Raw genomic sequence first — 12858 nt, 5'->3', positions numbered from 1 at the left:
ACGCAGCCCGATCGCAATCGGTTCTGCACCATGGGTCCCAGCAGGTGCCGTGACACCCGGGCAGAGTGAGCCACGCGGGCCCCTGGACCTCCCCCCAGAAGGGCAGTGACCTGTGTCTCTGGGGTGCTCAGTGCCTTCCTGCTGGATCCCCTTGCCCTCCATCTTCCCGGGCCTCCGCGGGGACTGGCCCTGGGGTGAGCAGGCACAGCAGGCAGGGGTCCTCGGGGTCGCGCTCCAGCCCTGGCCTGTTCTGCCGCCACGGAGCCCCAGCCCCACGCCCGGGCCCCGCCAGCGTGCCAGTGCCGGGGGTTCTCCACGGGAACTGCAGGGTCACAGAGCCGCAGGGCAGGCCGTCCTCAGAGGGTGTGCACGATGGATGTCGGCTCGGGTCACGGCCTGGAGGTGCATCGGTGACCAAGCAGCTTTGAGACTGTTTGCTTTTAATAGATCAACAACGCTGCACCAAAGGTGCACAGACAAGTGTAGATATTTACAATTCTCGGGGCGTTTCCTTGGAAAAACCCAAGTGCACGGACTGACCTTGCCTTCTCAGCCCTGCCCGATGCCAGGCCGCTCTGGTCACGGTGCTCAGCACCCCCTGCCCTTCCCCCGAGCGGGCCTTGTTCTCCAGGCCTGAGGGAGGGATGTCCCTACGACCTGAGCCCCTGAGGCCACCCGCTCCTCAGAGCGAAGAGTGGGCAGGAATGCCCATAGTTTGCGTGAGGGGCAAGAGGAGATGTGTCCCGGGAGCACGCAGGCTGCGGACCCCGCCTTCATCACCCCCTGGCACTCGCCCGCCCCTACAGACCCTGAGCTCCGAGCCCGGCACACAGCGAAGGGTGGTCCGGTTCCTGGGGAGCAGACCCCACAGACGACACAAGCCAGGACCAGCAACGATTTCAGGCAAGTTACCAATCAGTCCAACGGGAGAAAAAGAAAAGAGAATTGATGGAGCAGCCCACAGACCAAACGAAGAAGAAAAGCTAAACAAGCAAGCATCCCGGCTGAGTTTTTCTTGACCCGCTGTGTGAACAGAACCTAGCTGGGGGGGGGTCCCGGTGACTCCAGGGGGCCAGGCCGGGCTGCAGAGACCCTCACCCACCCGGGCTGGGGGGGGGAGTGGCGATGCAGAGTGCCCCCTGCCACACGCCTAGCTGGTGCTGGAACCAGAAGCTTCCTGACCACCGAGAGGACAGCCTGAGTTTCCCCAAGGAGGATGTCATGCTCCCCAAGGTGCGACCTCAGAAGGGCTCCAGTGGGCACAGCAAGAGCGAGCTAATGTCAGACACGCAGCCTGGGGGACATGGGCTCTAGAGGCCCTTGAAATGCCACCCAAGGCCGGAGGCTCTCCATGTTACCATCAGCAAGGGCTAATCTCGCAAACAAAGGGCGAGACTCAGCTCCGGAGTGGAGCTCTATGTGGCAGAGGCCGGGCCGCGGAGCTGGGGCGCGAATGCAGCAAGGGCCTGTGGGCTCCCCGCTGCCCCTTCCTCGGGGCCTGGGGACAGCCTGCCCCCCCGCAGATCTCAAAAGCAAACCTGATGCTGCTTCTTAATCACAGTTTGGTATTTTTTTAAGGCTTAATCTGCCCAGTGACAAAATCCCATCAGACTGCTTCCTGGGCATGGCAGCTCTGGGGGACAGTGCCCCAGAGAGGTGGGGACGATGACAGATGAAGGTCTGTGTGGAGAGGTGCAGGAAGGAGCAGCCCGAGGAGCCCGAGCCCACCTTGGGGCCCTGACATCTTCGTGTCCCGTCATGGGGGTGGGGAGAGCCTGCCCCACACAAGCCTTTCATGTCCTCTCTTCCGGAAGGCACGGCTCCGGCGCATCCAGCTTGACCTACTTACTGGGTGGAGGTCGGAGCATACGGTGCCGGACAAGATGTTGGTGGGGAGAACGAGGTGCTGTCGGGCGGCTCCAGACAGAGCAGCTCTTCCCGGCTCAAGGCTAACGGTGGCCAGGAAGCCACTATCCGGGGCATGTGTTTGCAGGGCTCGCAGCTGCCCCCATCCCGGGCACACGCGTCTGTCCGGCTGACCCTGAAAACCAGCGCAGAGATGAAGCAACAGCTTCAGGATTCCTACATGAACAACCAGACAAGTGGCAAAACCAAACCAAAGAGAAAAGCTGACGAGAGCGCTGAGCTATGGAGTAGGCAGTTCTTTCCTAACGAGATAAACTACTTTGCGATTCTGGTCACCATGTCCTCCAGAGCGTGCCTGAGCTCCCCGGCAAAGCCGGCACTGCGGGAGGGCCCAGGGCCTACGGTGGGGACGAGGCCTTCCTCGAGGGCCGTGCCGGAGCAACGACAATCTCATCCGAGTCGTCGGAGCTGTCGTCATCCGTAGGCGGAGGCTCTGCGGGCTGTGGCTGAGGTCGCGGTCCCGAGGGAGAGCACAGCCCTGCAAGGAAGCAGAGGGGGCCATCACCCCAGCAGCTCAGGACGGGGCAGGCCTTCAGAATCCCTGTCAGAGCGGCCACAAAGCCGCCTCAGCCTCCCAGCTCAGCTCTGAGCATGGCCATTCCCAAAGGCCAACACCTGCAAGCTCAAGTGCGGGCCGGGTCTCTCAGGGCCGCCCGCACGGGGAAGAGCCACCTTCCTCGCGACTCAGGCCCCCGGGGAGGGGACCAGGCCGTGCCCCTGAGCACTGTGAGCTTTCCAACGGACCCTCCCCTGCTTTCTTCACGCACAGCCAACTTCCCAAATCCTCGCCTGACAGGGCGCCACCTGCTGACCACCTGCGCCGAGTGCCGCCTTGGCAAGGGCAGAAGGCAGGGGGGTGCCTAGCCCCAGGAAGGGCCACACTCTGACCGCTTGGGGACACGGCAGTCACAGGGCGGCCAGCCGCTCACTGAGGTAAGGAGGCGGAAAACTGTAGAGCAGCCCACAGGCCGGGGACTGGTCAGCTGTCCTCTGGGACTTCCAAGGAAACAATTAAAGCAGAGCCTCAGGACACTAAAACACCCGTTTTCAAGCTTATCTCGTTTTTTCTTTGCAAACACTGTCACAGTCGGACCCCAAAAGGGCTGGATTCCCACTTTTCCCGCAGGCTGCCCTATGGGCAACTGAGAGCAGTGTGCGTGCACGTGGCCCTACGGCAAGGCCTCTCAGCAGGGGCGCGCAGCTGCCCCTCGAACACGACACGTGCTCAGCAGGAGGAGGGGGCGGCTTACGTGGACGACAGTCACCAAAGGCGGGGTCGGGCGAAATCAGCATGAAGCTGGTTTCTGGAGGATGTGATCTCTGGAGAGCCCCGCGGTTCTAGATGACAGCCCCTCAGGCTCTGTGGGCTCTGCTCACCTGCACGTCCTCCTCGCCCACCTGCGCGTCCTCCCCGCACATCTGCACGTCTTCCCTGCCCACCTGTGCGTCTTCCCCGCTCATCTGCGCGTCTTCCTCGCCCACCTGCGTGTCTTCCCTGCTCACCTGCACGTCCTCCCTGCTCACCTGCACATCCTCCTTGCCCGCCCCACCCCGCCCCTGTGCTGTTCATGTTTGCTCCTTGAACTTTGTACATGGAGTTTATGGAGCAAATACCAAAGTTCACAGTTTGCAAGTTCCGACAGGCTGGAAAGTGAGTGGTGATCTCCGGGTCAGACATGGCATCGAACCCTCAGCTGGTGCAAGACATCCTCCAGGACCCGGCCCCAGAAGGGATGGGGCGGCCAGCCCCCCCGCGCCCAGCCACGGCCTCCCCCACTCACCAGAGCAGGGCTGCAAGGCTGCTGGCTTCTCCGGCGCCCACAGCCCTGGCACCTCGTCCTTGGCCGCCGGCCCCTCCACGGTCTCCTCGCTGCTCATGTCACTGTCCTCCTGACCTGAAACAACACGCACACTCCAGGCGCCCGCCCTGCACAGAGCTGGCAGCAGACATGGACAGGGCTAGTCACCTCCACCTGGCTCTCTACCCCAAAGGGCTCTGGCTCAGAAAACTGCTTCCTTTTGTAGTTTGTCCCAAAATGAGGCACTGCTCCCCATGGCACCTGCCCTTCTCCACCTGTGCGACCAAAGAGCTCGGGATGGGAAAAGTCCTTCCCACGAGTGCTGCGTGGTGACCGCATGCCTCCCTCACAGATGAGGCCTCAAGACGTGTTTCTGGGTCCAACGACAGCGTCAAAGCTCGCAGCACCACCTCCCTGCTCCTCTCCAGCAGAGTTACTGATAGTGTGAGTGCGCACCACACAGGGAGGTGCCCAACCCGTGTGAGGGGCCGTCGGACTTGCGGGGGGCTCCACCTCGCTTGCGAGGACCCCACGTCAGCCAGCGGGCGGAGCAGGGACCGGGCCTCGCAGCTGAGGCGCAGCGCCCCTGCCGGGCCCAGAGATCTCTGCACTGTTTTTGGACGGTGATGAGGTAGAAAAGCAAATACAAGCAAAAGTTTACTTAAAACCAACAAACAGGAAAAGCACTGGCCCAAGGCGGGGAAACCACGCAACTCCAGCAGAGCCAAGAATAAAAACCAGAGACACACAAGCCACGAGCTCCAACCGTGTGGCCTGCAGGTGCCTGGACGCTGCTGTGACTGGCACTGGAGCTTCTCCACAGCCCGGGGATGAGGGACGAAGCCGTAGGCGGGAGGCTCGGTGGAGGCATGTAGGGCGTCGCACCGGGACGGGCCCCCACACGTGTCTGCACACCCCAAGCTTCCAGCGCAGTGGCCGCTCTTTGCTCGGGGCTCAGAGGGCCCCACAGGCCCCTCGCATGGAAATTCAAAATGAAATGAAAGTACCAGGAGAAGCAGGGCAGGGTACAGCAGGCGACGGGCGGGGGGTGGCCAGAGTGGGTCTCCTCCTCCTAGAAGCTGCAGTGGCCGTTCTCTGACCAGAGGCGCTGGAAAAGAGAGCGAGACCGGCCGCTTGGACTTTACAGGACGCCCCCATCGCCCGAGGCCCCGGCGGGGCTCACGGATGTGCTGGAGAACACAAGGGGCACACGCCGAGGTCAGGCCTCAGACACCTTCCTCTCTGGCAGAGAGGGAGCAGAGGCTGAAAAGTGACGGGTGGACTGGGAAACAGAGGGGAAGCCTGAGCCTCCTGCCCTCGCACCTCGACAGACACTCCCTTCACCTCACTGCAGGCTGCAGATCCCACTCTGCCCGAGTTGACCCACATGGAGTCTGAGTTTCTGCGGCCCCAGCAGGTGAGAACGAGTGTAAGCTGCTGTGCCAAGGACCTGACAACGCCCACGTCCCCCTGAACACTGGGGTCGCATCACATTTGTTTTAAAGGGCGATGCGTTAGGACAGGTGAGCCAGCCTACAGACTGGTGGGGAGCAGGACCACGCGGTGCTTAAGCCCTTCTGCGGGTTTTCCCCCAGCACGAGCGAGCCGTTCCAGGCAGGAAGGCCCCTCCTGAGGGCCAGCACTGGCGGGCTACCCCACCTGCGCACGTGGGAGGAGCTCTGCACAGGCGTTTGTGCTCGGGCGACTCGCCAAGGTCCTGGCTCCCACGGCCTGCGCCTGCGCACTACGGGCTGGCCTTGTCGTCCGGCAGCGTCTCCCGGCGACACAGAGCGGGGAGCCTGCCAGCTGGACTTACCTGTGCCTGAGCCATGCCAGGTGCGCCCGGAGGACAGACTGGACGGTGGTGATGGCCTCCTCCTGCCCTGGGTCGTCCTCAGCCTGGACGGCGGGGCTCGGGACGCGTCCCGGCGGAGGGTCCTGCAGTGACACGACAGTGGGGAAGAGAGCCATTTGGGAGCCTCTGCCCACTTCCCGGGTGTGGCAGGGCCCCCGCCTGGCCCCCAGAGAGCCCGGTGAGCGTGGCCCCGTTCCGGGTGGCTCACCTGGTCACTGACTATGTGCTCAGCAGCCTCCTGACACTCAGACTAGAGATTCTTAAAATGAACGTCTTGTCATTTTCGCAGAGGAGGGATGGATATAGAAAACGCTAATCGTTACTGGGTATTTAAGCTTCTGTCTTAATTGTGAGGCGGGCATGCTGCCTAATACGTGAGCACCTCAAAGCAACATGGCCCCTGAAGTTAAATCCATCTGGCGCGTGCACCACAGGCTCGCCTCCTGGCGCCGCCTGGCTCCCCACGGACAGCAAGGTGCCAGGCAGGACACGGGCACCGAGATGCCACACTGCCCTGGTCGAGGAGGCACGAGACGGGACACGTAGAGAGAGCGGTTAGCGCCCCTGCCGCGTCTGGCCCCCCAGGGTTACCTGGCCGGGCGGGCTGGGCGGGCCGGGGGTTTCTGAAGCACACGCCTGGCTTGACAGTAGCTTCACCCGCGCTAGGTGTCCCCTGAAAGCTGCCTGGAGTGCCGTGGCCGCCTGGCAGGGACGAGGAGAGAGAAGGGAGGTGAATTCCCCTGGAAGGCGGCAGGTGCAGGGGAGGGGGCTCTGGAGGGCAAAGCTCGACCAGCAGAGAAAACGACGTCTCTTGCTCGTGCAGAGCCACAGCCTCTGTCACCCGCCCAGTGCCTCCCACAGGAAGAGGCATGCCCATCGTCCACACAGACGGAGGCACGGGCGTCCCCTCCCATGGCAAACCGAATCCTCTGTTAAACGCTATGACGTTTAGCGGCTAGTGTTTGTCCATAATTTACACGCAATTACGTTTCCACGTTGGGCAGTCCATCCCATGCCTCATGCTTTCCATACACATCTTCCAAAACCAAGCAGGGCAGACATGGTCTCAAACTGTCGCCAAGAAATGATCTATCCTCTGACCTTAATTTCAAGTGATTTCTTCACACACACGGATGCTTTGTTAAGTTCTGAGATCAGTGTTCTGGCTTTCGGGGGCAGCCTGGCTGGAAACATCACGGTGTGACAAAGGGGTTGAGCTCTTAGGGAGCTCTTAGTTGAGCATCTTAGGGAGCACCACACAAGCACACTGGGGCCTGACACGTCATGTGTCCAGAGGTCTAGATGCTTCCAGAATCAGGTCACTAAGAGAAACACCTCTGCTTTGTTGTTCCTGGGGGCAAGGTGAAGGAGATGTCCTGAACTCGGGGTTCAGAAACAGGCCCAACAAAGCGTGGCAAGAGAACCCTCATTCAGGCAAATTCGAACAAGCAGGTGCATGTGTAGACCGACCCGGGGGGCTCGCTGCTCGCAGACGACCCGGGTGAGGGCTCGTTGCGGGCGACATGGGCTGGGGTGAAGGCTGCTGACCTCATAGCCACCAGAGCCCGGCAGAAACCCAGCCCAGCCCTGCCCCACACGGGGGTCTAGTCGTCGCCTTGCCTGGGGAGGTGAGGACACGCAGGCCCGGGGGGGACCCGGGAGACCAGCAGCAGAACATGACAGTGCATGCCGGCTGGCCGGCTAGGAAACACGCTAGACGGGCTTTCGAGGAGTCCCAAATTCACCCATTCACCCACTCATTCCACAGATACTTGCTGAATGCCGACCACGTGGCAGGCACCATCCTAGGAACTGTGGATATAGTGGTGTAAGAACAGAGGTGGTCCCTGTCTCCGTGGAACTTTAAAAAAATTGCAATAGGACACAAGCAATTTAAAACAAGTAAAATATCAAAATGTCAAGTAGGGATATAAGCTACGAAGAGAGATCAAGCAGGACCCAGGGCTGGAGTGATGGCTGGCACGGGGTAGTCAGAGAGAGCGTCTCTGAGGAGGTAACGTTTCCTGCGTGAAGCAAGGGGGCAGGACATGCAGGGGTCCGGAGGAAGAGCCTCCCAGGCAGAGGGAGCAGTGAGTGCAAGGGCCCTGTGGCAGGAAGAAGCTTGTTATTTCCAAGCAGTGCCCAAGAAGCCTCCAGACTGGGTAGAGGAGAATGAGCAGGGCTGGGGGGGTGGGGTAGCCAGGGAGTTTGGCATGGAAGGTCCTTAGACAACAGCTTTGGATCACGTTCCAAGTTTGGGAGCGAGTCATGTGCAGTGGTGGGTGTCACTTAACACTTAAAACATGCTGCCCTGGAGGCTGCCTGGGAACAGGCTGAGGGAGGGCAATAGCAGCAAGGGGCCGTGCGGGCGTCCACGGCCGTCGGGGTGGCTGGAGACTCTACTGGTTCCCAGCGCCCCTCACGACGCATCCTGCGGCTCCCACAGACCTGCTCTCCTCCCGGGTAAGCCGCGCTCCTGCGTGCGCCCCTCTTCTGCCCGCAGCCCTTCCTCTCACGTTCCCCAGGCCCTGGGCCGGGCCTGCCCAAGAGCCATAACGCACGCCTGCCACCCTGACCTGCAGTGACCCGTCTCAACACCTTTCTGAGTCCCGAGGGCCCGCCAGGTTACCCGACCCGAACTGATGACCGAGAAAACTGTGTTGAAAAAACGATTGTGTAATGGAATGAATCTGAACGTGTGAAGTTATCCAAATATTCTTCTGACTCTGGTATCACCCCCGTCTGGTCTGATTTCAGGAAAACAAGTGCCCGAGACATCCCACCGAGACTTCGCTCTACTGCAAGAATACGTATTTGGAACAGGTGAAATAAACCTCGCTTACCTCAGTCAGAACAGCCTTTTTTTTCTGAAATAAAGAGACAGGTTATGAATTAACATGAGGATGAATTTTTGGCAACACAGCGTTCATGTCCTGATCCTGCCCCTGCCACCATCAGCACGATGGAAAGCAGAGCCAGGGTACCAGGGCGCCCCCCTCCTCGGGAGCCCCAGGAGGCTCCCCGCGTCTCTGTCCTCCCCTGCCTGGCGGACCGTGCCAGGGGACCCAGCAGCCATAACCAGATGCCAGCCTTCTCTGGGCGCGTCACAGTTAAAGAAGAGCCCTGTCAGTGGCACCTGTGGCTCCCACCCGTGGCAGCTCTCTGTGGGACGGACTCACGAGCACCACCGTGTGCGCTTGACTTCAGCCCCAGGTGAGGAAGGCCCGCCCCCAGCCAGAGCTGGGGACACGGCTGCCCTCTCCGGACGGTCCCACAGCGGCTGGGCCCCGCCTGCCAGAGAAGCTACAAAGGGGACCCCCATTCACGGGTCTGGGTCACGGGCTCCCAAATCTGACCCATCGTCAGAAGCACCCGGGCACCGGAGGGAAAAAGATTCAGCCACACCCAAGGCTGAACCAAAATGTGTATCCTTACAGACATCAGTGAAGCCCGAGTCCTTCTAGCGTGGAAACCCCAGGATGACGCATGTGCCGTAGGGGCCAAGCCACGGTCCGCAAAACACACACCCACCCGCTCCTCTGCAACATTCACCAGAGTGCATGGCCCACAGCTGTTACAGAAGAGGATGTGTCCCGTGACAGATTGAGGAAACAGGGAGGACGAGGACCAGGGGGACATAAAATGAATGAATGAATGAACGAATATTTAGTAATGGTAACAATCAAGGCTGAAGATCGTGCCGAGCAGCCGATGAGGAGAGTACCGGCGAGGATGTGGGGTGAGCTGCAGAATGAGGAAGTCAACAGCAAGCCTGGAAAGAGCAAAAGTGGAGGGGTGGAAACGTGCCGTGACTTGAGGCAGATGGGAGAGACGGAACCGTGTTTGTTGCCTGCAGAAATGGACCCTGAGTGGGGGAGGCATGCTGGACCACAGCTGGCTGCAGGCCCTGTCGAGGGCAACCTGCAGCTCGCCTCAAAGAGTGGCTGGGTGTGGGGTGCCACCACACCGGCCGGGAGGGCTCCAGGCGGGTCCAGGGCCTTCCTCCTCACGGCCTCAGACACCCCTGTACCCCAAGGCGAGTCCAACATGTACAGACCAAGAGGACCCCGGACTGAGGTCCCAGGACCCTGATTTCCAATTAAGTGGCCTTTCAAATGCTTTATTCTCAGATGTAGGTATGTGCATTTGATTTTTCTGAGTTCTTGTAACGCAGAATCCTGAAGAAAAGACTCAGCTCATGTGTCAAGAAGTCAGCTGTGCCCAGCTCCTGGAGGGGTGAGCAGTGGAACCCAGTGCGGGTGACTAGCCCTGCCCGGTTGGTGGGGAGCAGTGAGCTAGGGCACTGCTCTTAGAGCACTTTACGTTTTGTCTTTTTAAAATTAATTAGTTAATTAAATTAGAGAGACTTTAATTACTTGAGAGAGAGAGAGCGCAGAGCAAGGGGAAGGGCAGAGGGGGAGGGAGGGAGAGAACCTCAAGCAGACTCACCTCTGAGCAGGGAGCCCAGTGCGGGGCCCGATCCCACGACCCTGAGGTCATGACCTGAGCCAAAATCAAGAGCCACCCAGGCGCCCCGTGTTTTGTCTTTTTAATTAAGCAAGGGACTGATGGGGAGAAGGGTGAAAGATGAAGGGAAAAGCAGCACAGACAAGTGGCTCAGAGACAGCGAGCTCCGCCCAGATCTGGGGCGAGGAGGACGGGGAGCTGGGGACACCTTCTTGTGCAGAAAATGAGGTTGCGCCAGCAAGATCAAAGGCACAGGAGCCCGACCCGAGCACTGCCACTGACCAAATGTGGGACACGTTGAACATGAAAAGAAAAACGACTCATTAATCTGAAAAGCAGCAATGTTCCCTCCCCTCAGAGAGAGTTTGGGGAGAAACTCGCTGGCCTCCAATCCCCTGCTCTGAAATCAGGGTCTACTTAGTACTTGAAGGAAAACAGCGAAGCTTCTAGCCTGCCTTTTTGGAAGACCCTGGAGCTACGCCCCGCTGACCAGCCGATGAGGAAAAGAGCTTCACAGAAGAGTACTAGCCGCTAAGTGTCGGGAGGACCTGAAGTCACCCCACAGCCGTGTGAAAGACGGGTTGAGCTACCGTGCATGAAGGGTGTAGGGCCACCGGCGAAAGGTGGAGACCGGGGTTCACAGAGGCCACTCTCCCGACAGACTGACGGGATCATTATCAAGGGAAAGGTGTTTGCTTACAACAACAAAAGTAGGCAGCCGCGACTTTACCCAGTGCCTGCAGTCAGACACACGGACAGACCTACCTAGTCTCACCTGTGCCCGAAGGGAGACAACGAGCCCAGCACCACCTGTGGGAGTGTGCTCTTGCCAAAAATACCTAACCTAAACCGAGTCAAGCCTGTACACCTGACTTGCCATGTACAGGAAGTAAAGGGAACAGAGGAACAAGTTAAGGGCCACCACGAGGACACAATCGGACAGATGCAGGATGTGGGATGCCCTGCAGGAGACTGGCCTGTGCTCTTCAAGAAGAACATGACTTTAAAGAGAAAAAAAGGTTAGGGCTGATAAACCACACTGAGGAGGTTTAGACAACCGAAGAGGAAGCTTTCATTGGATGTGGGTCAAAATCCAACCTTGACTGGATCCGGGGTTGAAAAAGACAGTTGAGTGGCATCCTGGGGCACAGGGGGAGATATGACTATGAAGGGGACACCAGAGGACACGAGAGAACCTCTGCCACGTTTCGGGGTATCTGACAGCACGTGCTGTGGTCAGCGAGACGCCCTCATGCTTACAAGATGCTAGAGATTCACGTCTAAGACTTACTCTCACATGGTTGTGCAAAGAAACGATCTGTATAGAAAAGAAATACGGCTGCACGTTAACTACTATTGAGTCAAGGTGGGGGCAAGAATTTGTGCAGCACCTTCGTGAATATGCAGAGTTCTTTCAACTATACTAAACGTTCTGTACATTCTTGTAAAAAAAGTTGGGAAGAAACAGTTTAACTCTACAGACAATCTTCTGGAACTAAGATCTTATGATATTCAGGTGGGTAGAGAACTCCAGAGTTTTTGTTGGTTCAGCTGGGGAGAAAGGGTGCTGTTGTGTTCTGCAGAACCCGGAGCTCTTTCTGAGCACAGAGCTTGTCCAAGGAGACTGCCACCCTTACCCTGGGAGCTCAGGGGAGGAGCCCCATTCCTCCTCCATGAGATAGCATGGGGGTCTGCCAGGCTCCTCTCTCATCCCCCCACTTCCCCATCCCCCACCCCTCATCCCCCCACTTCCCCATCCCCCCCCCCCCCTCCCCCCCCTTCCCCATCCCCCCACCCCTCATCCCCCCATTTCCCTTGCCCCGGGCTCCTGGCCCCACTTCCCCCCAAGCACGAAGGCACTCATTACAGATTCACAGCTCCTTGTCTCCCGGGGTCTGAGATGCACATGCTCAGCTTTGGTGGGTGGTCTTCCTGTCCCCTAACCTACAGGTGGTGTCCTCTGAGGAGCAGCCACTCAAGGCAGGTTTTTCACAGTCCCAGTAAAATGGACCACAGCCCGAGCTGCTGCCCCCCAGACAGCCCCAGAAGAGGGCCACTCTGGGCGTTTGAATTTCCAGTTGTTTCTGCAATGGATGCACCTGACTGTGGATCCCATGCTCGGGCTGTGCTCGGGGGGACAGGGCAGTGATTCCAGAGTGTGATCAGGGGCTGCACCCAGAGTGGGTCTTCCTGGGAGCCCGCCACCCTGCCGCTGCATGTACCCGGTCCGTGAGCTAACAGAGGCTTCTGGACAAGTCACTGTCGTTTGCCACCTGGAAAACGACCCTCCCCCTCCTCCGAGGATGAGCTGAAAGGGAAACCTCCCCTTCCTTCCCCGCAGGACCGAGTCCTTCCACTGCAGGTCCAGGTGCTCGTCTGTCCCTCACCCCCCACGATGTCTGTTCAGGCGCGTCGAGTCTGTCCCGCACTTCCACCTCGCTCGTGGCACCTAGCCCACAGCCCGCACGGCACAGGGATGGCCTCCACGGGCTCTCACCTGGCGTCGGTACACCTTCCGCTGGGTCTGCAGGATCCTGGCCGCCATGTCTCTTCGCCCCTCGGAGCAGGTAGAGGGGGGCCGGGAGCCCTCCTTGCTTGTATCTGGCTCACAGTCCTTCCGAGAGGGCCTGCTGGTGGGAAGGGAAGGTCGGGGTTCTTCTGGGGTCTGCAGAAATTCAAGGTGTAAAGGACGGTTAAGCTGGGCAGGGAAGATGGGGATCGGGTCAGGTGGCAGGATATCGGCATGATACAGATGAAGCCCGTCAGACCAGACTTTTTAATGTGGAGGAAAATCTGTTTGTTCAGCATGCC

General features: G+C 59.4%; 1 protein-coding gene across 1 annotated transcript in view; it reads right to left on the bottom strand.

Annotated features, from left to right (window-relative positions):
- Positions 1-443: 443 nt before the first annotated feature.
- The window catches only part of IQCE (IQ motif containing E), a 38331-nt gene continuing 25916 nt past the window's right edge, over positions 444-12858 (bottom strand). Inside the window, 7 exon segments of the mRNA XM_021680138.2 lie at positions 444-2404; positions 3708-3821; positions 4733-4833; positions 5542-5663; positions 6172-6282; positions 8424-8447; positions 12545-12712. Coding sequence (XP_021535813.1) covers positions 2265-2404; positions 3708-3821; positions 4733-4833; positions 5542-5663; positions 6172-6282; positions 8424-8447; positions 12545-12712 — 780 coding nt within the window. The 3' untranslated portion in view covers positions 444-2264.

Source organism: Neomonachus schauinslandi, chromosome 5 (genome assembly GCF_002201575.2).
Source record: "Neomonachus schauinslandi chromosome 5, ASM220157v2, whole genome shotgun sequence".
Classification (NCBI taxonomy): domain Eukaryota; kingdom Metazoa; phylum Chordata; class Mammalia; order Carnivora; family Phocidae; genus Neomonachus; species Neomonachus schauinslandi.
Note: the sequence above shows the minus strand (reverse complement) of the source record. Positions and strands in the feature narration are given on the sequence as shown.